A 26,938-nucleotide genomic window follows, 5' to 3' on the forward strand; every position below is an offset into this window, starting at 1 on the left:
AGAGTCTTTGGAATCGTGAAAATAACAACGATCCTGAAAGGATTTAATCGGTTCTAATGTCAGGTTTCATTTCCAGAGGGGTGGGAAGATGGACTCTGCAGACAAAAACAGAGGAAGAGAAGCAGAAGATGTCCTGAAAAGGAAAACTATAGTCTCCCAGCATGATGAAACATGATCTGACATGACTTCTTTACCTTTTCAGCTGCTCCCTTCAGGGCTTGCCAGAGGGGTCATCTGCCTCCATGTAACCCTCCTCATCCTCTTCTCTTCATGGAGTCCTTTGTCTTCTGTTTGCAAACCACTTCCAGTGTTACAGTTTGGTGTCTAGACTCTGAGCTGTGACTTGGTTTTGCAGGAATGAAGGCTTAACTTCCTCCATAACCTCCACAACAGCTTCCAAACCGTCTCAATCTGGCCAGACTTGTCCTCACTCCTGATCTGTCCATCCCAAAATAAAATACCACCCCACTAATGACCGGCTTGCATGGGCGTAGCGGACGCGGGGTACACGGGGGACATGTCCCCCGCACTTCCCGCATCTCTGTCCTCTATCCCCCGCACTTTTTATAGCTATTATAACCACTTGATTACTTTTTTACATGCTGAAACGTGTTTTTCCGAGCCGCACCTAAACGCATGACGAGCAGGCGAAGCTATGGCGGCTAACGACAAACACCGTGTGCTAACGGAGGCGTCATTCCCATCTTCTAACATGTTCACCAAACCAGACAAATAATAAAAAACAATGACAGTTTCTTCTAAACAAACCGCGACAGATGATTAATTCTGCTGAATGTAGATAAGAGCAGAAACAGAGACATTCTGTCATGTTTATGTCAACATGTGGATTTTTAAAGATGACAGATAGATGTCAATTAACCTAGCTAAGCTAGCTAGTTAAGGCAGAAGTAGTAGTATCTACATTTACTTGAATAACTTTTTAGATAAATTGGACTCTTGGAAGTTATTTTGTTGGAAAGATGTTTTTACTTCAGTATTATTATTCTAAAGTAATAATAAGCTGCTCTTACTGAAGTAAAGTTAGACTACTATTTAGGCTGCTCTGAGATTACTCACTTCTGGGTAGAAAATAATATGAATTTATTTGTCTTCCTTTCACTGTTATATTTGTAAAGATTTAATTAAGTTTTGTGGTAGTTAAAGTTTAAAGTTAATGAGTTTCACGACTGCTGGTTATTATTTTGATTGAATGATTTCAATAATGTTAATTGATGAATAAAATCAGATGTTTGGCTACACTGCATTTCAGTAGTTTTTTCTCTAGATCTGTTTTACTCTTACTAGAGTAATTACTTGGATGGAAACTTTTTACTTCTATGGAAGGAACATTGTTCTAAAAAAGCAATACCCTTGTTGAATTTAGCTAATTTAGAGACCAGCAGGGTGGAGACAGTGGTCCAGAGACCATCAGGTTGGAGACAGTGGTCCAGAGACCAGCAGGGTGGAGACAGTGGTCCAGAGACCAGCAGGGTGGAGACAGTGGTCCAGAGACCAGCAGGGTGGAGACAGTGGTCCAGAGACCAGCAGGTTGGAGACAGTGGTCCAGAGACCAGCAGGGTGGAGACAGTGGTCCAGAGACCAGCAGGGTGGAGACAGTGGTCCAGAGACCAGCAGGGTGGAGACAGTGGTCCAGTGACCAGCAGGGTGGAGACAGTGATCCAGAGACCAGCAGCAGGGTGGAGACAGTGGTCCAGAGACCAGCAGGGTGGAGACAGTGGTCCAGAGACCAGCAGGGTGGAGACAGTGGTCCAGAGACCAGCAGGGTGGAGACAGTGGTCCAGAGACCAGCAGGGTGGAGACAGTGGTCCAGAGACCAGCAGGGTGGAGACAGTGGTCCAGAGACCAGCAGGATGGAGACAGTGGTCCAGAGACCAGCAGGGTGGAGACAGTGGTCCAGAGACCAGCAAGATGGAGACAGTGGTCCAGAGACCAGCAGGATGGAGACAGTGGTCCAGAGACCAGCAGGGTGGAGACAGTGGTCCAGAGACCAGCAAGATGGAGACAGTGGTCCAGAGACCAGCAGGGTGGAGACAGTGGTCCAGAGACCAGCAGGGTGGAGACAGTGGTCCAGAGACCAGCAGGATGGAGACAGTGGTCCAGTGACCAGCAGGGTGGAGACAGTGGTCCAGAGACCAGCAAGATGGAGACAGTGGTCCAGAGACCAGCAGGATGGAGACAGTGGTCCAGAGACCAGCAGGGTGGAGACAGTGGTCCAGAGACCAGCAGGGTGGAGACAGTAGTCCAGAGACCAGCAGGGTGGAGACAGTGGTCCAGAGACCAGCAGGGTGGAGACAGTGGTCCAGAGACCAGCAGGATGGAGACAGTGGTCCAGAGACCAGCAGGATGGAGACAGTGGTCCAGAGACCAGCAGGATGGAGACAGTGGTCCAGAGACCAGCAGGATGGAGACAGTGGTCCAGAGACCAGCAGGATGGAGACAGTGGTCCAGAGACCAGCAGGGTGGAGACAGTGGTCCAGAGACCAGCAGGGTGGAGACAGTGGTCCAGAGACCAGCAGGGTGGAGACAGTGGTCCAGAGACCAGCAGGATGGAGACAGTGGTCCAGAGACCAGCAGGGATGGACATGGACGGTCTTCACAGCAGGAGAAATTATAACAAAAGTTGCGCCGTAGAACGTCTGTGTTCCAACAGACTAAGAGGAAATATTTTTGGCATCAAAGAGATTTTGAGATTAAATTCTACAACAATTTTATTTTACTACTGTATGTTTAGTTAATTTATTTTTAATCTATTTATGGATAGCCCCCACTCAAACATTAACATAAAATGTTTTTATTTTGGTCATATTACTGTTTCTGCTTGAGTGTAAAATGAAATTTAGAGCTCATGATATTATTTTGGAATATAGTTTTTTAGGCGAGCCTGTGGTCTTTTATTCCATTGGTTCAACAACAAAATACTTAACAGATGCAGTTTAACTACCATTTTAAAGACAATACTTGTTTATTATTGATTTATAATACGAATAATGAATTAATTATTCATTTGCAAATATAATCTGACTGCTGTATCAGGCAGCAGGCATTGGTCATTATATTCTGTTTAACTTATTAATTTCACACTGATTTAATTAAACAGGAATGGTGTTTTACATAACTCTTTGTTTTCAGTCTCGTCATTTGGAACATAATAATCTGACTACTCTCCCTGTAGACGCTCCAGGGTCATTCTCTGTCAACTCAACCAGTTTAGCAGCTTTAGATTTTGGATTTTGACTTTAGAGTTTGATCGTATATCATCCTAAAGAACTAAAGTTGGTTTCAGGGTCCTGTGCTGTTTGTATTTATGTGGTTCTGTAGCCGCTAAGGATAGATACAATTTAAGTCTCTTTTAAAAACTCATCTTTTTACATTGGCTTTTAACTCCAGAGAGCAGGACCACCACGTCTTTTCTGTCCTTGTTTGTCTTTTGAACTATTTTACTGTCTTTCAGCTGTTTTATTGTTATGCTATTAATGCACAGCACTTTGGTTACCTGGTGGTGTGTGAAAGTGCTCCTTGAATAAGGTTTTGATTGACTGATTAAATACGAGAGGATGATAAATCATTCTATAGATCTAAGCAATTTGTCCCCCTCACATCTAAAATGATGGCTACGCCCTTGCCGGCTTGACCCCCGTTGGGACCCTTACCCGGGTCCTGTGCTGGTTTGTGAAGATGGATCTTTTCCAGCTGGACATCTCCACGGCGCCGTCATCATCCAAAGCCTTGACCATCACCTCCATGGCTTCCCACGACCCGTCCACCTTCTCCAACAACACGCGTGGCTGCTGTCTCTTCTCACCAGCTCGTGCACGAGCCTGTCAACCTTTTCCAGCCCTGGTCAGGCTGCTCAGGATTTGTTTTACACTCCCTCACACTTTGAAGGCATTTCCCAGAGAGAGAAAGGTCCAAGACTGCCGGTCTGGTCCTCTGTCACACAGAATGCTGCTGGAAAATGAGCCTGACTTCCATCAGACTGCTTGATGCGACACAGAGCTGGCTGATGTGTGACCGAGGAGGTACGACAGTCAGAGCTGCACATGATGCTGCGTTTCATCACGCAGCTTTTTGATCAAGGACCTTTATCTTCCTGCAGCTGTTCTACGGTGAAAGTTAAAGAAGAGGACAACCTGGTTGACTGAACATCTTTTAATCGCTGAATTTTGAGCTAAAATTGGAAAACTTTTATTTAAAATTCCTGAATTTGTTTTAAACAAATGGAAGCAGCTGAAAGAAGATGACAGGCTGTCACACAGAGAGGGAGAAGTTCAACAAACACAAAGACCAAACTACAGAATATGCTTCATGTGCAGGAACAAGGTAGGGGTGTGTGTGTGTGTGTGTGTGAATGAGTCTACAGAACAAATGCTTACACGTGTGTAAGAGAGGCTGCAGCACTAATATGTCTTTATCAAAAGACTGTTGTGAGCTTAAATATTTCGCTTGGTATTGTATCACTGCTTCATCTGGTAACTTTTTATAAGTTATTTCCAAAGGAAGTGTTTTCATCATTTCTTTTGGTTGTTTACCTCCTTTTTCTGTAAAATATATGACAGAAAGGGTAAAATCAATTTGTTAGGACGAAGTGAGTCACACAAAATTTATTCAAACAGATTTTAAAAGAAGAAACGACAGAAAATTATCATCAGGATGCGAAAATGTTCAACAAACATCAAGGCAAAACAGTTTGAGGTTTAAAAACAGCTTCATGGTTCCTACTTTGGACATGAATTACATTAAAAACTGTTTCTACTGATGTTTCAGAGCAAAGCAGTTTCCTCTGTGATCCATATAAACGGAGGTCAGTGAAGGAAGCTCAGAGTTTCCATCCTCTCAACGTCGTCTCCAGGAGTCACTGGGGAAAAAGGAAAGAAAGAGTCTTTTAGTTGCTGAATAGTGAAGTAAAAAACATTCCTCTGTCTTCCACTGAGCTTCCTGCCTGGTTGTTCCAACCTCAGCATCCTTCACCGTCCCTCCTCTGTCCAAACCATCTCAGTCTGGATTCTCTGACTGTCTCAGAAACATGGACCACATGTTGTCCCTGCTGATGATGTATCCATCCAGAGACAGCCTCCTGCTTTTATTCCTGCATCCTCCAGCTCTGTGTCTTCGTTTGCTCTAACCTGAATTACTGTTCAGTTCATCAAATGAAATATTTAAAAAGCTAAAGACCAAGCAGCAAATGCAATACTTTGTGTAATTACAGGACAAATGCTGGTAAAATGCATAATAATTCAAACTGCTTATTGGTTAAAGCCAGGATATTATACTGACTTTATCTACAAAAACTCCAGCAATACTTTATAAAAAAATGTAATTTCAGTGATATTATATACAGTATATATAAACAGCGCTGTAAAAAAGTATTTGCCTTCTTCCTAATTTCCTAAAATATTGTAAATTTTAATGTTTCATATCGTCACAAATCTTCAAAAAGACAAAAATAACCTGACTAAATACAAAATGTAGCTTTTTAAATGGTTATTTTATTTATGAATAAAACTTGAATCTCTCCAAACCTTCATGACCCCATGTGTAAACGTAGTCTAACCCCCTAGGTAACTAATTAGCACATTTTCACATCAGTTTCACTGATCACATCCAGGCCTGATCACCGTCAGACCGGATCAATGAAGAAATCACTTCAACAGAAGTTGTGTGAGGAAGTGAAGCCGCCATCCAAAGAAATTCAAGAACAAGCGAGAAACAAAGAGGCTGAAATCTGTCAGTCTGGAAAGGTTCCAAGCTGTTTGTAAGACTTCAGGACTCCAGCCGACCACGGTCAGAGCAGAAAACTGGGAACACATCCTCCATGGAGTTGTTGACCTCCGGAAATTCCTCCAGTTACGCAACAATGACTCATCCAGGAGTCACAAAGGAATCCAGAAGAACATGTAAAGACTGCAGGCTTCACTTGCCTCAGTTAAGCTCAGAGTTCATAATTTAACAACCAAAAAGACAGAAATGCATCATGGGAGAGTTGCAAGAACAAAACCACGACCTCCCAAAACTAACACAAAGGCTTGTCTCACATGTTTCACACAAGAAACATCTGGATGATCCCCCAGAAATATTCTCTGGACTGACGAGACAGACGATGAACTTCCTGGAAGGTTTGTGTCCCGTTCCATCTGGTGAAAAATAAAAACATCAGACCGTCATAGCAACAGTCCGGCATGGCGGGAGTAGTGTGATGGTCTGGGGCTGCGTTGCTGCTGAACTCAGCTGCTCCCAGAAAACCATGAAGGACAACGTTGGTCCATCAGTCACCTCACACTCAAGCAGACTCTGGTTCTGCAACAGGAAAATAACCAGAAACAAACCAGCTGGTCCACCTCTGGACGGCTTAAATAAAGGACTTTGGAGCAGCCGAGTCAAAATGCAGGTGGAGCAACCAGGTGGAGCAACCAGGTGGAGCAACCAGGTATCACCAAACCAGCTGCAGGTGGAGCAACCAGGTGGAGCAACCAGGTATCACCAAACCAGCTGCAGGTGGAGCAACCAGGTGGAGCAACCAGGTATCACCAAGCTGGTCGCAGGTGGAGCAACCAGGTGGAGCAACCAGGTATCACCAAACCAGCTGCAGGTGGAGCAACCAGGTGGAGCAACCAGGTATCACCAAGCTGGTCGCAGGTGGAGTAACCAGGTGGAGCAACCAGGTATCACCAAGCTGGTCGCAGGTGGAGCAACCAGGTGGAGCAACCAGGTATCACCAAACCAGCTGCAGGTGGAGCAACCAGGTGGAGCAACCAGGTATCACCAAGCTGGTTGCAGGTGGAGCAACCAGGTGGAGCAACCAGGTATCACCAAGCTGGTCGCAGGTGGAGCAACCAGGTGGAGCAACCAGGTATCACCAAACCAGCTGCAGGTGGAGCAACCAGGTGGAGCAACCAGGTGGAGCAACCAGGTATCACCAAGCTGGTTGCAGGTGGAGCAACCAGGTGGAGCAACCAGGTGGAGCAACCAGGTGGAGCAACCAGGTATCACCAAACCAGCTGCAGGTGGAGCAACCAGGTGGAGCAACCAGGTGGAGCAACCAGGTATCACCAAGCTGGTCGCAGGTGGAGCAACCAGGTGGAGCAACCAGGTATCACCAAACCAGCTGCAGGTGGAGCAACCAGGTGGAGCAACCAGGTATCACCAAGCTGGTCGCAGGTGGAGCAACCAGGTGGAGCAACCAGGTATCACCAAGCTGGTCGCAGGTGGAGCAACCAGGTGGAGCAACCAGGTATCACCAAACCAGCTGCAGGTGGAGCAACCAGGTGGAGCAACCAGGTATCACCAAACCAGCTGCAGGTGGAGCAACCAGGTGGAGCAACCAGGTATCACCAAGCTGGTCGCAGGTGGAGCAACCAGGTGGAGCAACCAGGTATCACCAAACCAGCTGCAGGTGGAGCAACCAGGTGGAGCAACCAGGTATCACCAAGCTGGTTGCAGGTGGAGCAACCAGGTGGAGCAACCAGGTATCACCAAACCAGCTGCAGGTGGAGCAACCAGGTGGAGCAACCAGGTGGAGCAACCAGGTATCACCAAGCTGGTTGCAGGTGGAGCAACCAGGTGGAGCAACCAGGTATCACCAAACCAGCTGCAGGTGGAGCAACCAGGTGGAGCAACCAGGTGGAGCAACCAGGCATCACTGACACTAGTTTCCATGATTGCAGTAGCAATAGTAGCAAACCAGTTGTTGGGTTCAGGGAACAAATACTTTTTCACAGCGCTGTATGAATGTGAAAGATATATTTTAGGAAGCGTTTCTATGCAGGAGGTATTTGTCAACATATCTGCATGTCCACAGATTCAGCCTGTATTCAACATAAGGAAGAATATCTGCTGCTGGATGAATGAATGAATAAAACATCTCACCACTTCATTGCATCTGACACTTTGCTCCACCTGAGCTCAAAGATCTGCTGCTGACTGAGGAGGACATGTGTGAATCAGGGAGAGTTCATGTGTCCACTACTGAGGAAAGGAACTACAGCGTAGAGGAACATTGTCATCATGGAAAAGCTGTTTCAGCTAAATTTAACTCAAGAAATGTGAAGTTAGAGCAGTAAAATGTCATTCTAGCCTAATTTTTGGAGGAAAAATAATAATTCTTTGCTCTATCATAACTTGAGAGAACCAGCAAGAGTTCTTCTCATAGTCTAGGATCTAGGGAAATGTCTTAAAAGCAAAGTGTTAAACAAAAACTACAAGCTGCTATTAAAAGAAACTGGCTGCACAAACAATAAGCAAGAACGAGAGGTATTACCTACAACTTACCATTTTAATCAACCGTTATCTCAATCATTTGTTAAATAAAACACAAATTCTTGTTGTTATTGCCTTAATAAAAAGAAAAATGGACAAAAAGCATCAGATAACCAAATAAATGTCTGGTGTTTAATGAGAAGAGGTGGAGAAAACTCACCTGGAGGAGGAGCAGCTTCTGCAGCTGAGAGAAGGAAACCAAGTGTCAGATTCTTAACATGTGATGCAGTTCAAACTTTTCATGCAACTTTACAAGCTTCAACATGAAGTCATGATTTTATGGTTGCATTTGGGGAGTCCACATGAAAAATGAAGGATCCATCAGATAATCTGTCTGGTTTCAGGTTTTAACTGAAATTAAGACAACTCACCATCCCCTGGACCAGGTGCTGGTTCATATCCACATGTCCTTGCTAATTCAACTGCAAAAACCAGGAAACAGAGTTAAATTAATAAAAAATGTGATGTGTGACATGCAGAGTTAGCAGATTGGATATCTAATAAAACCTCATGGATGATAACAGCTAATGATAGGTGGTGATAGCACCTCATGATGTTTTGTTGTTGGGTACTTGGGTTTAGGTGTCATGTGTTAAAATGCTGATGCATATTTATTTGTTCATGTCAAAGTTAATATGTGAAGCTCTGGATAATTAACACTAGAGGAAAGTAAGATAAGGGTATAGAAACACACAGGTAGAGAACTCCTCCATCTCACACGCGATGCGATCCTGCTGTATGCATGATGCTGAATGCAACAGCATCCAGTGCTGCTGGATTCCATTCCTCTGACACAAACTATCCGAGCTGCTGCCCACATTGTCACTGTCATCTGACTGAAATCAAATTATAATTTATCTCAACAAGCCCACCATTTCCCCCGGACTGCAAAATTACTTAATGCCTCTACACGAGCAAACAATCACAAATTATACTGGTGCTTCGGGAGCACTTAGAAGGGAGACCCATATTTATTTGTCATGTCCTGCCACAGGACGTCTGGTATCAACAGGTTCAATTAGTAGCAGTAATGTTAACAAATAATCATATGAGACAATAATCAAACATAAAATACAGCACAAATAAATCCATGTAGCTTCAGTGAGGTGTTTGATCATACTTTTATGTAACTATCAGGTTGATTTAACCTGTTTAGCCCTGACAGGCAGGGGGTCACCTTGATTTTTCCAACTGACAAGATTATAGGAGCCTATATACTAACCGCTGTTTGCCTAAATCTAAAATAAAATCGCTTTTATTTTGCAAAAAACTGTAATGGAAATGTAGCTAGTTTGTTTGTCCGCTGGGGTCACTACTGTTCAAATGGTTTTAAGAAATATAATGTTTAAAGTGTCTGTTGCCCATGTTCTTCACAGAATCGAATTACTATGTGATTAACTAATGTACATAGTTGTCTTCTCAAGGGTTCCAAACATATATATGTATGTATATATATATATATATATATATATATATATATATATATATATATATATATATATATATATATACATATATAATCTTTTTTATCTCGGACCTTAACCCTGTAAAAAACAAGATCCATCCAAATCACTGACAAGCTCTTGGGGACCAAAGAACGATAATCAAAGGGTTAAACAAAAAACAGCAGGTAAAACCCGTTGCTGTAACTTAAGCACGCCTACAATCTCAGTTGCCTGTTCCATGTGGAATGACAAAACACATTTGCAAGATGGCCGACTAAGGACCCCGAAGGACCCCAATCATAGCTGCCTACAGCGGTGCCTGTGTGACCAAAATAACGCAATCTACTGACAAAAATATGAACACAAACAAACAGATCCCATCCCGTCCCATACCATACCATTTTCATTTATAAAGTCTAATCAAAGCGCTGTGCAACCAATAGCAATAAACTGATACAAAATTAAATAAAACAATAAAAACATTAAAACCCTGAAATACATTAAACGTTCCAATAATCTATCAAGTGGTTGATTTAGATGATGAAGTAGGAAAAGAGGAGGAGGAGAAACAGAGAAAGGAAGGAGGTCTGCAGATGTCACATCTAGTGTCATTTATGTAACAAAGCAGCCTGACATCGGTTCGTATGATTCTTAACCTCTTGCTACGTTGCTATACACTTCCAGGACAGCTGTTTTCAGGTTTTGGTCATGCTGCACTAAAAGCATTTTTATTTGAGGCATCATGAATTCAATTCCTTTCACTCAGTTTGTGATAGTTCACATATTCCACAACTTTTTTCATTAACTTTACATTCTGTGCTGAGAAAAAAATCATTTTCAAAGCTACACAGGGTCCACGCTGATCTATGTAACATCTAATACACACTGATGATATGTGGCCATTTCCAAAGACCACCCCCAGATAAAGACGGCAGCTGAGGTTGGAAGTTTTGGAAAATCCTGCCTGGATAACAACTGACGTAAAAGCAGATGTTAGAATGCTTACCCAGTCTCTGTGCTTTGTTTCCAAGGTGCATCTGTTCAAGTAACTCCTTGGCCACATCCACAGCTGGATTATCAGTAAAAGTATCCACCATCACATCGGTTACTTCCCAGCGCTTTTTCTTCTCCACCCTGTCCAGCAACACGGGTGGCTCCTGCTCTCTGTTCACGAGCTCGTGGACAAATCTGTCAAACTCTTCTTCACGCAAGCTACTCAGGATTTCGTTTATACACTTTCTAACAGATCTGGAAGACATTTTTTAGAAAAAAAAAAATCTCCAAAACTGTCGAGCTGGTTCTCACAGATGTTTCCTTTCACTGCGGAGGAAGTAGAGGAAGTCCTGGAAAGTTATGAAAAAGTGGGTGGGAGCGGAGGAGTACGTCACGGTGCAGTCAGCTCAGAGAAGTTGTAGCTTCAGTTCAGGTGGAGCTCCTTCCTCACAAATCATAACAACCAGATACATGCAAACATGTGCAGCTGCAAAATGTCCAAACATCGATGTGCAGAAGAGAAAAATATGTCTGAGAAGTATGAAAGGAAGCAAAACAACAGAGTGACATTCCACTCAGGACCGACCGCTCCTGCAGAAAAGATGCAAATTAACGAACCTCTTCCTCTTCGTGCCTGTGGAAATCTCTCTGTTGCATTCTTCAGAGTGGAGGAGTGAACCAGAAATCAGACGGATCTTGTACGGCTCATCTAGTCAAATCTAAGCTGTACATACAACATGTGTGAGGTTAATGACCCATTTGTTGTGTGCACAAACAGAAACACACATATATTGCTGCATGACTACGCTGTCTGACTTCCATCATAATATTCTGTTTTGTTTCTTTATAGCAGATAATATATAAAGTCCTATGAAAAAATGAAATATCTTCCTGACATGGTTGCAGTCAAAGATTAATAACAGATTCTGTCAGCTTTATAGCTGTTGGACAAATGCAGCACCGGAGAAAAAAAAACACAACAAATGTCTGGTTTTAATCTTGAAGCCACACAACGTTTTAAAAACAGCATCAATTACCACCTGGCATTACCACAGGACCTCAGGAAGCAACAGGAACAAGGCTCTGTCAGCGCTTGTTTCTTTAACAGGACAGTAGTTGAGGGGGATTCTGGCACATTTTTGGGAGGCACTACATGTTTAACTGTGGTACTCACTGTAAAAGTGACTAATCGGGCTTTCAGGTCATGCATGATGCAACACCAGCAGGTTGTACCATAGAGGAGAAAAGATCCACTGAACACAGACTCCCTCCTTCTTTTTACCTGCTTGTGTTTGGGATGTAGAAAATCAGGTCAAAACAACGTTATGTTGTTTTTAAACTTTAAAACTGCGTTTCTGACTTGGTAAATAGCACAAGTATATAAATAGCACATGTATATTCCTGGAGCTGCTGTTGCCTTGCAGCTGCAATGTGTGTGTGTGTGTGTGTGTGTGTGTGTGTGTGTGTGTGTGTGTGTGTGTGTGTGTGTGTGTGTGTGTGTGTGTTTGGTGGGGGGATCGGACCTTTTAAAAAATGTGTTTCACTCCACAAGCGGCAAGAAAACATGGAGCAGATCAGATCCTAGTGGTCTGGGTATTTTAGATCGTAGTGGTCTGGGCAGATCAGATCCTAGTGGTCTGGGTATTTTAGATCGTAGTGGTCTGGGCAGATCAGATCCTAGTGGTCTGGGTATTTTAGATCGTAGTGGTCTGGGCAGATCAGATCCTAGTGGTCTGGGTATTTTAGATCGTAGTGGTCTGGGCAGATCAGATCCTAGTGGTCTGGGTATTTTAGATCGTAGTGGTCTGGGCAGATCAGATCCTAGTGGTCTGGGTATTTTAGATCGTAGTGGTCTGGGCAGATCAGATCCTAGTGGTCTGGGTATTTTAGATCGTAGTGGTCTGGGCAGGTCAGATCCTAGTGGTCTGGGTATTTTAGATCGTAGTGGTCTGGGCAGATCAGATCCTAGTGGTCTGGGTATTTTAGATCGTAGTGGTCTGGGCAGATCAGATCCTAGTGGTCTGGGTATTTTAGATCGTAGTGGTCTGGGCAGATCAGATCCTAGTGGTCTGGGTATTTTAGATCGTAGTGGTCTGGGCAGATCAGATCCTAGTGGTCTGGGTATTTTAGGTCGTAGTGGTCTGGGCAGATCAGATCCTAGTGGTCTGGGTATTTTAGATCGTAGTGGTCTGGGCAGATCAGATCCTAGTGGTCTGGGTATTTTAGATCGTAGTGGTCTGGGCAGATCAGATCCTAGTGGTCTGGGTATTTTAGATCGTAGTGGTCTGGGCAGATCAGATCCTAGTGGTCTGGGTATTTTAGATCGTAGTGGTCTGGGCAGATCAGATCCTAGTGGTCTGGGTATTTTAGATCGTAGTGGTCTGGGCAGATCAGATCCTAGTGGTCTGGGTATTTTAGATCGTAGTGGTCTGGGCAGATCAGATCCTAGTGGTCTGGGTATTTTAGATCGTAGTGGTCTGGGCAGATCAGATCCTAGTGGTCTGGGTATTTTAGATCGTAGTGGTCTGGGCAGATCAGATCCTAGTGGTCTGGGTATTTTAGATCGTAGTGGTCTGGGCAGATCAGATCCTAGTGGTTGCACTGAACCCACAATTGACTTTGTTTTGTAATCTGCTTCCTGTATCTTGTCCGCTTGAAATGGACCGAAACCTCCGTTTTACAGGCGGACTGAATCTGTGTATTCACATTACCCCCAAACAAAGGAGACTTTCCAAGCAAATCTACAAATCTAAACGTGATGTGAATGTAAACGCTGCAGGAGATCAGGAGGACCGGACTGGGGCATCCCTGCTTTAAGCGTTTTATGGACACAGATAAGACCTGTTACTGAACAGAACAGTAACTTACGCTGTAAATAAATGATTGCAGCTCAGCTGCAGAACGGTTCAAAGTGCAAAGATACGCGAATGAATGTTTGATCACGTGTTCTGTAGGGTTGTCATTGAACCCAGACCTAAATTAGGCCTAATGCAGGTTGCAACCAGCTGTTTGCCCTGTTGAACCCCAGCAGGCTCTTCAGAAGCCTCCAGGCGAGGACCACCAGACTGAGGAACAGATCAGATCAGTGAGAAGGCACGAGCTTTCAAACGAGCCAGCAGATGAGCTGAACGAACATTCAGTTTAGAATTGTCTCTTCCCTCGACAGGCGTCAGGAGATTCCCCATCTGGGAACAGAAAATAGTTACCCAACACATTTCAAATATTCTTTCACAAGTTTACAAGAACAAAAATAATTTCTTAAAAATAAAATCTCTTGAATTAAGTAATAATATAAAAGGAATACTTCTTCTGTATTAGTATACCTTTGTAAGACAAAACTTGCCAACATTGCATGTGGGGAATATTGCTCATTACTGCCACCCTGTGGTGCTTTGTGGAGGTTGCAGGTTTGTGGTTTTGCGCATTGTATTGCTCATCGCCTTGAAATTTGACATATACTGCCTTTAAGAACATATTCTAATGAATTTCTGCACCCATTTCCTGTTTATCTGCAACTGTATAAAAAAGTGAGGTAGCTGAGGAGAACTCCCCAGCAGAGGAAACTCTTCTGAAGCTTCAGTCAAGGTCAGTCAAGGAGCTGCTGCTTCCTCACAAATCCTAACAAGGTCTCATTCATGCCAAAACATGTACAGCTGCCAAAAACCCAAGCATTGGTGAGCAGAAGGGAAGAAAACAACCTTTGAGAAACATGACAGGAAGCAAAATGGGGAAAATTCAGAAACACACAAAGTGTTTATTCTGCATGATTACACTGTTTAAGACATGTCGTCTTCTACTTACAGCTTTATAACTGCAGGACAAAACGAAGAGGCAGTAAAAACAGACGAGTAAACATGGTTTTCATCCAGAAGTCATGTGATGCTGCACATGAAACTACCCATCAGACTTGGACTTATATGAATATGAGTAAGCGCTGGTCAGTGCTATGCAGTTATGCATCATTTTATGCATTTTGTACAAGAATATTCCAGCTGGGAAGCAGCACCACGCTTTGCAGACGTTCATGTTACAAATGTTGTGCTGAAGTCGTTCACGGTAAAAAACTACCGTGTGAAAGATATTCTACATAAACACTCAGTTTTTACTAAAATCTACCATCCTGTTCCAGGACAACACGGCAGGTTGTGGCTGTGATGCAGATCTTTCCACAGAGGTCGGATCAGCTGGTACGTGGTTGTAAAGGTGACTAATGATGTTTTCCAGCCAGATTTCCTGCCGTGACCAGATATTTTCCTGCCTCCTCCCCCTACCACCGCCGCAGGACCTCCACCCACACCCACCCTCAGTTCCGTTTTGTCGACTCAGATCAGAGGATTCCTGGATGCATTAGAAAACTGTATATAAAGTGTTTATAAAGAGTCTCGGTAAAGGTTTTACACCCTGACCTGGCCGAGTGGGTCCTCCATGTTTTCATTAAGGAGGCATTTCCTCAATGTGCTGCAGGTCAGCCGAACAGGTTTCCAGGAAAGAAAACTGCTGCCGGTGAATCAGACTCTTCCAGAAAGAGAAGCGACCCGCCAGGAGACGAAGCTTCCGTCAGTCTTGGACTTCATGCCGACTCATGAATCTGCTGCTTCACGTCCTTTTAAACAGATCATCTCCTCAGCAGCCTGAATGGAAACCTGCCTCCTGCATTTACAGACATGAAACATTCTGCGTCACACGTTCAGAATTAGTAAGAAATGAAAGTTATTTAGGATCACATGGCGTTTCAGACGTCTGCAGCCCAGCGTGTGCAGACGAGAGCTTTTCTGCAGCTGCACGGCTGCACGCAGGCAGCGGACACGATGTGCACGAGGGGGAACAAAACAACTGCAGGGGACAATAAAAACACACAACCTGCGACTGGAAGCTGCCCGGCGATGATGCAACCGGCCGGAGAACGAAGGTCACGTTGACAGAGGTCAGCTCCACACATGTATGTACAGAAACACTGGAAACCTCGACTTTTACTTTCCCATCTTTATTTCTTTCATCTCTTTGAAGCTGTTGATAAAATATTCATTTTTTATAAACTGTAAACATGTTTGCTTTTTTTAAACTTCTTCAGTAAAAGCCAGAAAAGTTTCCATGGTCTGTACCTGCAGGACGAATGCAGGAACGGCGCTGTAATTCATCCAGATGTCGGTAAATAAAAAAGGAAGAAGGAAACGACCATCTGGTTCTCACACAGCGGCAAAGTCAGATAAAAACAGGGAGATCTCGGTCGATTAAACTGAAATACTGGAATGAAAACGTCGTCCTCGCCATCAGCAGCAGCTTCTAGAAGCTTTTCTGGGCGATGGTGGAGGAATTTTGGTCCTCCTGACTTCCCAACGTTGCTTCTGCAGCTTTCTGGATGTTCCACCGGTGCATGTCTGCCAGCTCAACGGGAGGAAAACCCCGGGACTACGGACCTCTTCTCCGGGACTACGGGCCTCTTCTCCGGGACTACGAGCCTCTTCTCCGGGACTACGGGCCTCTTCTCCGGGACTACGGGCCTCTTCTCCGGGACTACGGGCCTCTTCTCCGGGACTACGGACCTCTTCTCCGGGACTACGGGCCTCTTCTCCGGGACTACGGACCTCTTCTCCGGGACTACGGGCCTCTTCTCCGGGACTACGGACCTCTTCTCCGGGACTACGGACCTCTTCTCCGGGACTACGGACCTCTTCTCCGGGACTACGGGCCTCTTCTCCGGGACTACGAGCCTCTTCTCCGGGACTACGGACCTCTTCTCCGGGACTACGGGCCTCTTCTCCGGGACTACGAGCCTCTTCTCCGGGACTACGGACCTCTTCTCCGGGACTACGGGCCTCTTCTCCGGGACTACGAGCCTCTTCTCCGGGACTACGGGCCTCTTCTCCGGGACTACGGACCTCTTCTCCGGGACTACGGGCCTCTTCTCCGGGACTACGGGCCTCTTCTCCGGGACTACGGACCTCTTCTCCGGGACTACGGGCCTCTTCTCCGGGACTACGGGCCTCTTCTCCGGGACTACGGGCCTCTTCTCCGGGACTACGGGCCTCTTCTCCGGGACTACGGGCCTCTTCTCCGGGACTACGGACCTCTTCTCCGGGACTACGAGCCTCTTCTCCGGGACTACGAGCCTCTTCTCCGGGACTACGAGCCTCTTCTCCGGGACTACGGGCCTCTTCTCCGGGACTACGGGCCTCTTCTCCGGGACTACGGGCCTCTTCTCCGGGACTACGGACCTCTTCTCCGGGACTACGGGCCTCTTCTCCGGGACTACGAGCCTCTTCTCCGGGACTACGAGCCTCTTCTCCGGGACTACGAGCCTCTTCTCCGGGACTACGGGCCTCTTCTCCGGGACTACGGGCCTCTTCTCCGGGACTACGAGCCTCTTCTGGCCTCTTCAGCTGGAAAACAGCAGAAACACAAACATGGATCCTGCAGCTTATTTAGTCAGGATTTTATTCATTTAGCTGTTTTTTGCTGCATTTTACTACTTTAATGCTTTCTTTGAACCATTCATTTAGTTTTTAACATTTATGAGAATCTAACTGAAACGTTTTGTGCTTCACAGATAAACGTCAACATGCCGGGAGTCAAAAGAAGCTGGATTAGAGTCTGTTCAAGTTCATTTGTCACGTCTGTGACTCAAACCTAAATCACTAAAGTGACACATAAATCAGTCAGAAAGACACGAGCCCGACCTGAACGTAGCCTGGTGCTAAAGCACCTCCTCCTGATAAATGGCCGGATTTTTTTATTCATGTTTTATACTGATCTACGGGATCCATGGAGATCCAGGTTATGGTGTCGAGGTGCAACAAGTAGGCTATACTTTACGGTGCATTCACTTGCACCGGGACATCTGATGCTTCTCCAGGTTCAGGTCAGCTGAACATCTGTTAGAATGAGTCTGTCCTTTATGTGACACTTGGTGGGGTGGTAGAGTTTAATCCAGCCGAGGACCCCTGGCCCCGTTCTTTATTTCAATAAAGAAAATGAAATTAAAATACCTGGTAGAATATGTTCTGTTTAAAACACATTTCAGGTGAAATGAAATATAAAACCAGCTTAACTTTACAAGAAACAAAATCCTGGAGGGATGGATGAACATTAAAGCTGGACTGGTGTGGACGTTGTGTCCCATCCGGCGTACCGTAGTTACTATAAGCAAGTTTTTACCGAGTTGCTTCGCCTCCTGGTTGCAGCCGATCTCCTGCAGGGTCTCCACGGCCACATTCACCGCCCCGGCCTCCGTGAAGGTGGACACCAACACGTCCACGATGTCCAGGCGGCACTTCCCCTCCACTCTGCAGCGACGCACGCGCGGCTTCCCTTCGCGGTGCACGAGCTCGTGACAGAACAGCTGGAATGTGTCCTCCGGGAGGGACTCCAGGGTGTTCAGGAGGTCCACCTTTATTTTCATGGAAGACATCGTTCCTTCATCTGCCAGCAGCTGGAAGCGAAAGTCTTCACGCTGCTGGCGGCGTCTCAGTAAGGAAAGCTGCTATTGGCTGTCCAGAAAGTCGCTGGATGACGTAATCGTCTCATTTGCATACGCAAGTCAAGTTTATTTGAATTAAATGGACAAAAAAAATTAAAACAGCTTTATATAAAATACTAAAAGCATTACACAAGAAAACAATGTTTGGCAGCATCAAACAGCAAAAATCATAAAATCATAAATTAAATATACATATATAATAATAATTATATATATATATATATATATATATATATATATATATATATATATATATAAATAAACATATATAGTTTTTGCCGACTTTATCTGGGTCTGCCTGCGTGCTCTTTATCTATCTATCTATCTCTCTCTCTCTCTCTCTCTCTCTCTCTATATATATATATATATATATATATATGTATATATATATATATATATATATATATATATATATATATATATATATATAGCTGCAATTAAGTGTGAGGCTTGACTCTGTCAGACTTGTTCCTACGTCTGCTGCCCGGAATCTTGGTGTCATGGTGGATGACCAGTTGACCTCCATGTTGCCTCAGTTGCCCGTACCTGTCGATATGCTCTCTACAACATCAAGAGAATCAGACTGTACCTGACAGAACACACGACTCAGTTGTTGGTTCAGACTCTGGTCATCTCACGCATCAATTACTGCAGTTCCCTACTGGCAGGTCTGCCTGTGTGCTGGTTAAACCTCTGCAGATGATCCAGAACCAGCAGCACGTCTGGTTTTCAACCAACCCAAACAAGCTCATGTCACTCCACTGCTAATCGCTCTTCGCTGGCTTCCGGTCGCAGCACGCATCAAATTTAAAGCTTTGCTTCTGGCTTACAAAACAATAACTCAAACGGCTCCCGTCTACCTTCACTCCCTAATCCAGACCTACACCATCAATATGTGGGACTAAATCACCAGCCAGACTCTTTTCCTCTGTTGTGCCACGATGGTGGAATGATCTCCCAAACTCTGTCTGCTCTGCAGAGTCCCTGCCTACTGAAGATCCAGCTGAAGACTCAGCTCTTCAAGGAGAACTTCAACACTTAGTTTAGATATATTTGTTGGAAAGTTGGAGAACTTAGCCCAGTTCTTGGCAACAAACTTTATGGTATTAATTCATTGTATTATAACATAGGTGGTATTATGGGGTGGGAAGGGAGTAAACAAACAAACAAAAAAAACAAAACAAAAAAAAAAACAAAAGCCTGAAGCACTTCATGGAAGGACCTACATCCAACTGGACAGTCCACCAGCACCTTCCTACCATGTCCTCTACTGTCTGATGTTGTGCTTGTGTTGTTCTCACTCATATGTAAGTTGCTTTGGATAAAAGTGTCTAAATGACTGTAGAATAGAATAGAATAGAATAGAATAGAATAGAATAGAATAGAATAGAATATATATATATGTATAATGAATTTATCAAACTTTTTTTTTGCGCGTCATTTTTTTCTTGAATTCAATCAGGAAAGAAAACAACACAATAAGCCAGACCATCATTCTGGTGGAAGACAAGTAAAAAGATCAATAAAAACAATAAAAATAGAATGGATTATTTTTATTTATTTGAAAAAAAAATCGATATTTTTAACAAAAAATTTATTTTAAAATTGTGAAGCAAAAAGAAATCCTGATTTTTTGATTTTACGATTCAATTTTCCCGCCCCCAATATATATATATATATACATACATATATATATATATATATATATATATATATATATATATATATATATATATATATATATATATATATATATATGTATATGTATTAAACAACGAACTGGAGAGGATCCTGTTTCTTCAGCCCGTGTTTCCAGACGGCCGCCTCATCGAATGTTTCATTTCTGTAGAAGTTAAAGCTACTGGACTAAACTGACAGAATCAGGATTTCCTGGAAATGATGAATACTAGATCATTTCTTTATTTAGGAGATTCTGTGGAGCGATCCCGTTCGATCAGGTTGCATCTGAAGCAAAACATGCAGCGTTTGTTTCTGGTTTCACTTAAATTGGATCCAAGTCATGACTCGATGCAATCAGTTGGTGTCTATTATAGGATATGTATGAACTGGCTTGAAATGATGTGTCTGTAAAGTGTCCTGAGACAACATGGTTGTGAAGTGGCGCTATACTAATAAGGCTGAATTGAATTGAATTAAAAATTCAGCTCAATAAAATCCCTTGTGTTTATCTGCTGAACATGTTCAGATTGAGCTAAATGTGAAGTTTTATGTGAAAAGACAACCTTACATCGTTGTGAATTGACATGTTTCAGATGTTTCAGTCGTCTGAAGCAGGAAAAACACACAGCTGGAGTTTATATACAGTTTATTTATACATCATAAAGCCTTCTGACGCCTGGACGCCACTGCCTTGTCGTTCTCAGAAGTTATGGAGGTAGACCTGAGTTTTGTATAAAAAATAATCACATAAATGCACAAAACTCTCCAAGGAGGTTCATATCCACATTATTTACACCCATCGAGTGAGAAACGGCTCCAGATGCTGTAAACCGGATCTGACTGGTGCTTAAAACGCCTCCGGCTGGTTTTTGCTTCGCTGCACTCGGAACCCTGAGCTTAAAAAGACAACTTAACTTGCATCTATTATTCAGGAGAAGTAACCTTAGTGTCTGTCAGGAACGGCCGCAGGCTCTCTGGTCCTTCAGGGTCTGCAGTTCCAGCCATCCAGACCGCCTCCCTACTGCGGCGGCCATGTTTCGCCGCCATGTTGTGAGGCGGCCACGCCGGAGCACCGCCACGACTCGGTGTTGGTGGGCAGGACGTTGAGGCTGCTCAGCACCTCCTGCGCCGTCTTTCCCAGCATGCCCTGCATGTCGCAGACGAAGCGGTAGACGTAGCGTTTGCCCGCCGTCTTGTGGATGATGTTCTTGTGGTAGTAGTAGCGCAGGCCGCGGCTCAGCTTCTCGTAGTTCATCTTCGGCTTGTTCTTGCACTGACCCCAACGCTTGGCCACCTGCAGGGACCAGCAGAAAGTTAAACCTGCAGTGGAGACGGACCAGTCACAGGCTGGAAACCATGCAGCTGCACAAAACTGCGTTTCTACGCTGATCTACATCTATGTTCCAGATCAGAAGCCGGATTCATCCAGCGTGTCGCCACCATCCGCCTGCAGCGGCTCTTCAAACAGTAAAGAGCAGGAAACAGCAGCTGTTGGAAGGTAAACGCAGACAAAACGACTGGTTTGGGAAGTTTTTCTAGTTAGTGAAGTAAATGTAGCGGTGACAATCAGTCCAGGATCGGCGTCAGAAAACTGTTTTTCAAGCCAAGCCTTTTCACTCACCAAACCACAGGGAACACCACAAACCAATCATCTTTTGGTTTTTTGGTTTTTTTAAAAAAAGCCTCTATAAATAATATAAATTTAATCAGATAACCAAAAGAAAAAGGAATTTTAAGATCTTTCACAGGCCCGGCTCTGTTTGGATGGAACAGAGCGCCTTTTTAGCCTAATTCTGTGAAATTGGATCATTTTTCATGGCAGACCTGATGATCTCTCACGGCACAGTGGTTGAAAAACACTACGTTAGAAAACAGATTTCTGTGGATAAAAATACAACTTTTACAGTTGATGTAATAATTAGTACATTATTTCTTAAACATCTGGAGGTTTTGTTTCCACGTCTCTCAGCCTGAACATCTGCAGAAGATGCTGCAGCGCGCCGTGTTGTTTAAACATCCAGACATGAGGATGTTGGACTGGAAAGTTCAGCAGCAGATGAATTTAATGTAACGTCCCAGAAGGAGCTGCTTTTAGTTCAGTAGTTTTACAGCAACGGCGGAGAGACGGAGGTCAGAGTTCATCGCCATGTTGGACACGGTGCGTTTTATTACCTTTACATCATAAACCGTCACACCAGCCATGTTTGAAGAAGTTTAGAGAGAAATGTTGATTATTGGATGTTTTCTGGGGCAGAACTGGAGACGGTGAAGATGTGAAAAACTAAAAACTTCCTTCTCAAACGTCTCCTGTTTATTTTTCCACCACATCTACAGGAACTGGGCCGTACTGGTTCCCAGTTCTCTGCCATGGTTTGTGCTGCAGGAGCTTTTCTTGCTGCTTTCGTACCTCTGTGGGGTCGGACATCTTGAACTCCCAGCCGTCTCCAGTCCAGGAGATGAAGGTGCTGCAGGCAGAGTCCAGAAGAAGCTCCAGTAGAAACTGCCACAACTGGATCGGACCAGAACCTGAATCATATAAAATATGTTGGTTAGTTTTGCTGCAGAAGTTTGTATTAATCTAAAAGACTGAACTTGTTTGTACCTGGATAGGTGGACATCCCCGGCATCTGGCCTTCCCGCTCCGGCCTCTGGGTGTGTGTGTTTTTCCTCTTGGCCACACGGGGGCAGTACTGCTCTGAGGACTGCAGGTGGTGTGTTGGGCAGGAGGCTGGAGCTGGGTGTGGTGGGGGGGCAGTGAAGCTGGGAGAGGCGTAATCAGACCAGAAGGACTGTCTCTGTCCGTCTGACTTGTAGAAGTTCTGATCTGCTTCATCTGGAACACAAACAGCAGTCAGAGCTGAGCTGCAGGGAGGAGCTGAGTCTGGGTCTGGACTTACTCTGCAGCCGGTTCGGTGCCCCTGCAGCGAGGAAGGGGCTGTGGCTGCCCTCCATGCCTGGACTGAACTGTCCGCTCTGGGGAGCCAGGTTCTGGTAGGTCTGAGAGCTGTCCTGGTAACCAGTTAGTGACTGGTCTGTGAGTCCGTCTGTGGGATAAAAAGGAAGGAAATGACACAAAGTGGATCTTCGACCTGTTGGACCCCCACCGCTCCCACCCAGGCCTGAAAATGAACCACTGCCACTGAAAAACTGGACTTTTTATGTATTTCAGTACAGCATATTACCAGAGGTGCATAAAGTAGAAGTAAAACTAAAGAAGAAGTGCTGCCATGTTTTAGGCTCTACCGATGGCCTTAGAACCGGACTTTTCACCAACAGGATCGTCGACCTGCAGTGGAGCTGAGCCGGTTCCAGTCACCTGCTTCAGTGACTGGTTGGAGAGAGCTGCTGGACAGGACTTCTACTTTCTACACCTCTGCATATTACTGAAGACTAACTTGGACCTGTTGTCCCCGCAGGCTGGTGTTATTTACAACAACAGTCTCTATAAGAACAATAGAAACACACAGCAGCATGATGGAGGTTTCATCCACATTGTTCCACATTAACCATCATAAGATGCAGCAAAACAAGTAAAAACTGGGAACTCAGGTTTGGACCTGAGGTAGCAGAAACCAGGCTGAACAAGAGTTTTAGAGCCAATCTGAATGTTTCGACATCATGTTGCTTCTGATGGAGATGAATGTCGTCAGGCGGGACAGAAACGTCACATCCGTCTCTTTTCCTGCCGTTTACTCAGCAGACTGCTTTTTATTCTCCAAGGACATGAATCTGGGAGGGGGGGGGGGGGGGGGGGGGGGGCTCACCGTGGGGATAGGAAGACCACCAGTTGAACTCCTGGTAGGAGTCGAGGTTGAAGAGACCTGCATCGCTGCTGCTCCCTGAGGAGGAAACGGGAGGAAGTGAGAGGAGGCTTCTCAGCAGCTTCCAGGAAACAGCAGAGTTTTACCTTTACTGTGGTAAGGATGGCCAGCTTTGGGGTAGCTGCTCTCCGCCCCGTACTGCTGCTGTCCAGGTGCTTTACTGTCTAACAGAAAAGACAGGTCTTCACCAGGGTAGTCTGGAGGTTAAACATAACGCAGACAGATGGAGTCAGATGATGAAGGTGAAGGAGGAAGATCAGCTCATGCTTGTTAAGGTCCAAAGCCAGCAGTCTGAGCGTGTTCCGCCTCACGTCAGCTCAGAAACATGAAATATTCTTCATTTCAGGCAAGGAGAAGGTGGAGTTGTGGTGTGTTTAGGTGTTATAGGGAAAGGCGTTTCCATGACAACAGCCTGTCAACAGAAAGCATGTCTGGTGCAGAGATGCAGGTCAGGAAAGTTCAGCTCAGAAACATGGAAAACATCTTGTTTACGGCTGAAGCTCACATTCCTGCAGGGATGGATGGAGCTGTGAGGAAACGGGAGGGAGGGGGAGGGAGGGGGAGGAAGAGCAGGAGGAAACAGGGAGGGAGGGTGACAGCAGAGTGATGGAGGGGGGGGGCTCTAAATCTGTTGGAGCAGGAAGTCTGGAGGAAAGGATTAGGGAAGCCAGAGAGGGGAGTGTGTCTTTAACCCGACCACCCAGTTCCTCCCCCCTCCTCACCCCCTCCTCACACACCCCGCCGGGATTCTGCCAGTTTCCTCTGTCCTTCAGCCCCCCCCCCCATGTCTGTCCGAGGCCCCCGCGCCCCGGACCGAGTCGTGAACTCACCATAAGAGGAGAAGTCGAACCCAGCTGGCACCTCCTGCGTCCTGAAGTCCTCGGTGTGGAACCCGGCGTGGCAGATCTCCATCTGTCCACAGAGTCACATCACGACAACTTTCCACTCACACTCACGTCAGAAGCTTCAAACGCGTCAGCAGGCTGGCAGATGTGCGCGTGAGCCAAGCTGCTGTCGCGCTTTTAGGAAAGAAACTCTGAAAAGATAAAAGAGGACTCGAACCTTTGCGCGCGACTCGCTGCTCCTCCTTCTGTCTCCTGGATCCAGAACCTGCTGCTCCTCTTTCTGTCTCCTGGATCCAGAACCTGCTGCTCCTCCTTCTGTCTCCTGGATCCAGAACCTGCTGCTCCTCCTTCTGTCTCCTGGATCCGGAACCTGCTGCTCCTCTTTCTGTCTCCTGGATCCAGAACCTGCTGCTCCTCTTTCTGTCTCCTGGATCCAGAACCTGCTGCTCCTCCTTCTGTCTCCTGGATCCAGAACCTGCTGCTCCTCCTTCTGTCTCCTGGATCCGGAACCTGCTGCTCCTCCTTCTGCCTCCTGGATCCAGAACCTGCTGCTCCTCCTTCTGTCTCCTGGATCCAGAACCTGCTGCTCCTCCTTCTGTCTCCTGGATCCAGAACCTGCTGCTCCTCCTTCTGTCTCCTGGATCCAGAACCTGCTGCTCCTCCTTCTGTCTCCTGGATCCAGAACCTGCTGCTCCTCCTTCTGTCTCCTGGATCCAGAACCTGCTGCTCCTCCTTCTGTCTCCTGGATCCAGAACCTGCTGCTCCTCCTTCTGTCTCCTGGATCCGGAACCTGCTGCTCCTCCTTCTGTCTCCTGGATCCGGAACCTGCTGCTCCTCTTTCTGTCTCCTGGATCCGGAACCTGCTGCTCCTCTTTCTGTCTCCTGGATCCGGAACCTGCTGCTCCTCTTTCTGTCTCCTGGATCCGGAACCTGCTGCTCCTCTTTCTGTCTCCTGGATCCGGAACCTGCTGCTCCTCCTTCTGTCTCCTGGATCCAGAACCTGCTGCTCCTCTTTCTGTCTCCTGGATCCGGAACCTGCTGCTCCTCTTTCTGTCTCCTGGATCCGGAACCTGCTGCTCCTCTTTCTGTCTCCTGGATCCAGAACCTGCTGCTCCTCTTTCTGTCTCCTGGATCCGGAACCTGCTGCTCCTCTTTCTGTCTCCTGGATCCGGAACCTGCTGCTCCTCTTTCTGTCTCCTGGATCCGGAACCTGCTGCTCCTCCTTCTGTCTCCTGGATCCAGAACCTGCTGCTCCTCTTTCTGTCTCCTGGATCCGGAACCTGCTGCTCCTCTTTCTGTCTCCTGGATCCGGAACCTGCTGCTCCTCTTTCTGTCTCCTGGATCCAGAACCTGCTGCTCCTCTTTCTGTCTCCTGGATCCGGAACCTGCTGCTCCTCTTTCTGTCTCCTGGATCCGGAACCTGCTGCTCCTCTTTCTGTCTCCTGGATCCGGAACCTGCTGCTCCTCCTCAGACCTTCTTATCAGGACGTTCCGGACCGGGTCTCCGTTCAGGGAGCTCAGACCCCCGGCCTGCAGGTCCCGTTATAAGCGCAGCGCAGCGGTGGGCGGGGCGCGTGCGTCGTGACCCGCCGCGCCGAGGTTTGGTTAACCCACCGTGACGTCACGATCCCCCCACCCGACCAAACTTTCATTCATGGACTCCAGACTTTAAACTGGGAATCTTTCTGCTTCTCCCCGTGATGAGTTTCAGATTTATAGTTTTATTTCAGAAACTAAATAAAATTTAATTTAATTATTAGATTTATTTTAAAGCACAAAGTAAATAAATTACATGGTGAAATTAATATTTGATCGTTTTAAAGTCTAATTTTAAAATCAATTACAGCCCAACAACTAATTATTCATTTGAAATGATGGAAAATCTGAATTATAGATCAGTTTTATATGAAGATGGATGTTTATTTTCCTGCTGATGGAAATGTGATGATAATCATCTGATTACAGATTACAAATAAATTCATCATGAAAACATAAAATGGTTCCAACCTGGAGGGAATTCTTCCTTCTGAGGAATAAAAACATCAAGTTTTTATTCTTATCTGATGAAACTTTATTTTCCTTCAGTTTAGTTCAGTTTAAAGAAGTTTGTTTCATGCAAACGTATAAATCTGTCTGATTTCCTTTCAGCTGCATCACATCCCTGTTTGACTTTCACCTCATCGTTTTACACACACACACACACACACACTGCAAAGACCAAAACGCCATAAACAGAAAACATCTATAATAAATAAGAATTCAGGTCATGTTATTTTTTATGATGAAAAACTTGAACGAAAGATTTTATTCTAAATATTATTTAATTATTATTAAACACAAACATCTGAAGATGTAAAGTTTTACTTTGACAATAAATAAATCATTAAAAACTCTCAGAACTGT

The 26,938-nt window shown here is 45.3% G+C and overlaps 3 protein-coding genes across 4 annotated transcripts; all 3 read right to left on the reverse strand.

The window, feature by feature from the left end:
* Nucleotides 1-4,186: 4,186 nt before the first annotated feature.
* Nucleotides 4,187-11,055, reverse strand: LOC306755670 (uncharacterized protein). Its single transcript, XM_079240161.1, has 4 exons — nucleotides 10,726-11,055; nucleotides 8,646-8,696; nucleotides 8,435-8,458; nucleotides 4,187-4,876 (listed from the first exon to the last, which is right to left on the reverse strand). Exons 1-4 carry the CDS (start codon nucleotides 10,976-10,978, stop codon nucleotides 4,824-4,826), a joined length of 381 nt encoding a protein of 126 aa, XP_079096287.1. The 5' UTR covers nucleotides 10,979-11,055; the 3' UTR covers nucleotides 4,187-4,823.
* A 5,885-nt stretch (nucleotides 11,056-16,940) lies between these two features.
* Nucleotides 16,941-18,123, reverse strand: caspa (caspase a). Its single transcript, XM_079240839.1, has 2 exons — nucleotides 17,868-18,123; nucleotides 16,941-17,092 (listed from the first exon to the last, which is right to left on the reverse strand). The coding sequence occupies exons 1-2, from the start codon at nucleotides 18,118-18,120 to the stop codon at nucleotides 17,067-17,069; spliced, it is 279 nt and encodes a 92-aa protein (XP_079096965.1). The 5' UTR covers nucleotides 18,121-18,123; the 3' UTR covers nucleotides 16,941-17,066.
* Nucleotides 18,124-20,498: 2,375 nt separating this feature from the next.
* etsrp (ETS1-related protein) lies at nucleotides 20,499-24,888 on the reverse strand. Of its 2 annotated transcripts, none has more exons than XM_079240634.1 (8): nucleotides 24,753-24,888; nucleotides 24,521-24,602; nucleotides 23,777-23,854; nucleotides 23,634-23,708; nucleotides 22,767-22,913; nucleotides 22,472-22,702; nucleotides 22,277-22,395; nucleotides 20,499-21,163 (listed from the first exon to the last, which is right to left on the reverse strand). In XM_079240634.1, exons 2-8 carry the CDS (start codon nucleotides 24,600-24,602, stop codon nucleotides 20,888-20,890), a joined length of 1,008 nt encoding a protein of 335 aa, XP_079096760.1. In that variant the 5' UTR covers nucleotides 24,753-24,888; the 3' UTR covers nucleotides 20,499-20,887. The 2 variants fall into 2 exon arrangements, with proteins under 2 accessions (XP_079096760.1, XP_079096759.1); XM_079240633.1 differs by having other exon boundaries at nucleotides 23,777-23,887.
* Nucleotides 24,889-26,938: the final 2,050 nt, after the last annotated feature.

Source organism: Telmatherina bonti, assembly GCF_933228915.1.
Source record: "Telmatherina bonti genome assembly, chromosome: 5".
NCBI classification, from domain to species: domain Eukaryota; kingdom Metazoa; phylum Chordata; class Actinopteri; order Atheriniformes; family Telmatherinidae; genus Telmatherina; species Telmatherina bonti.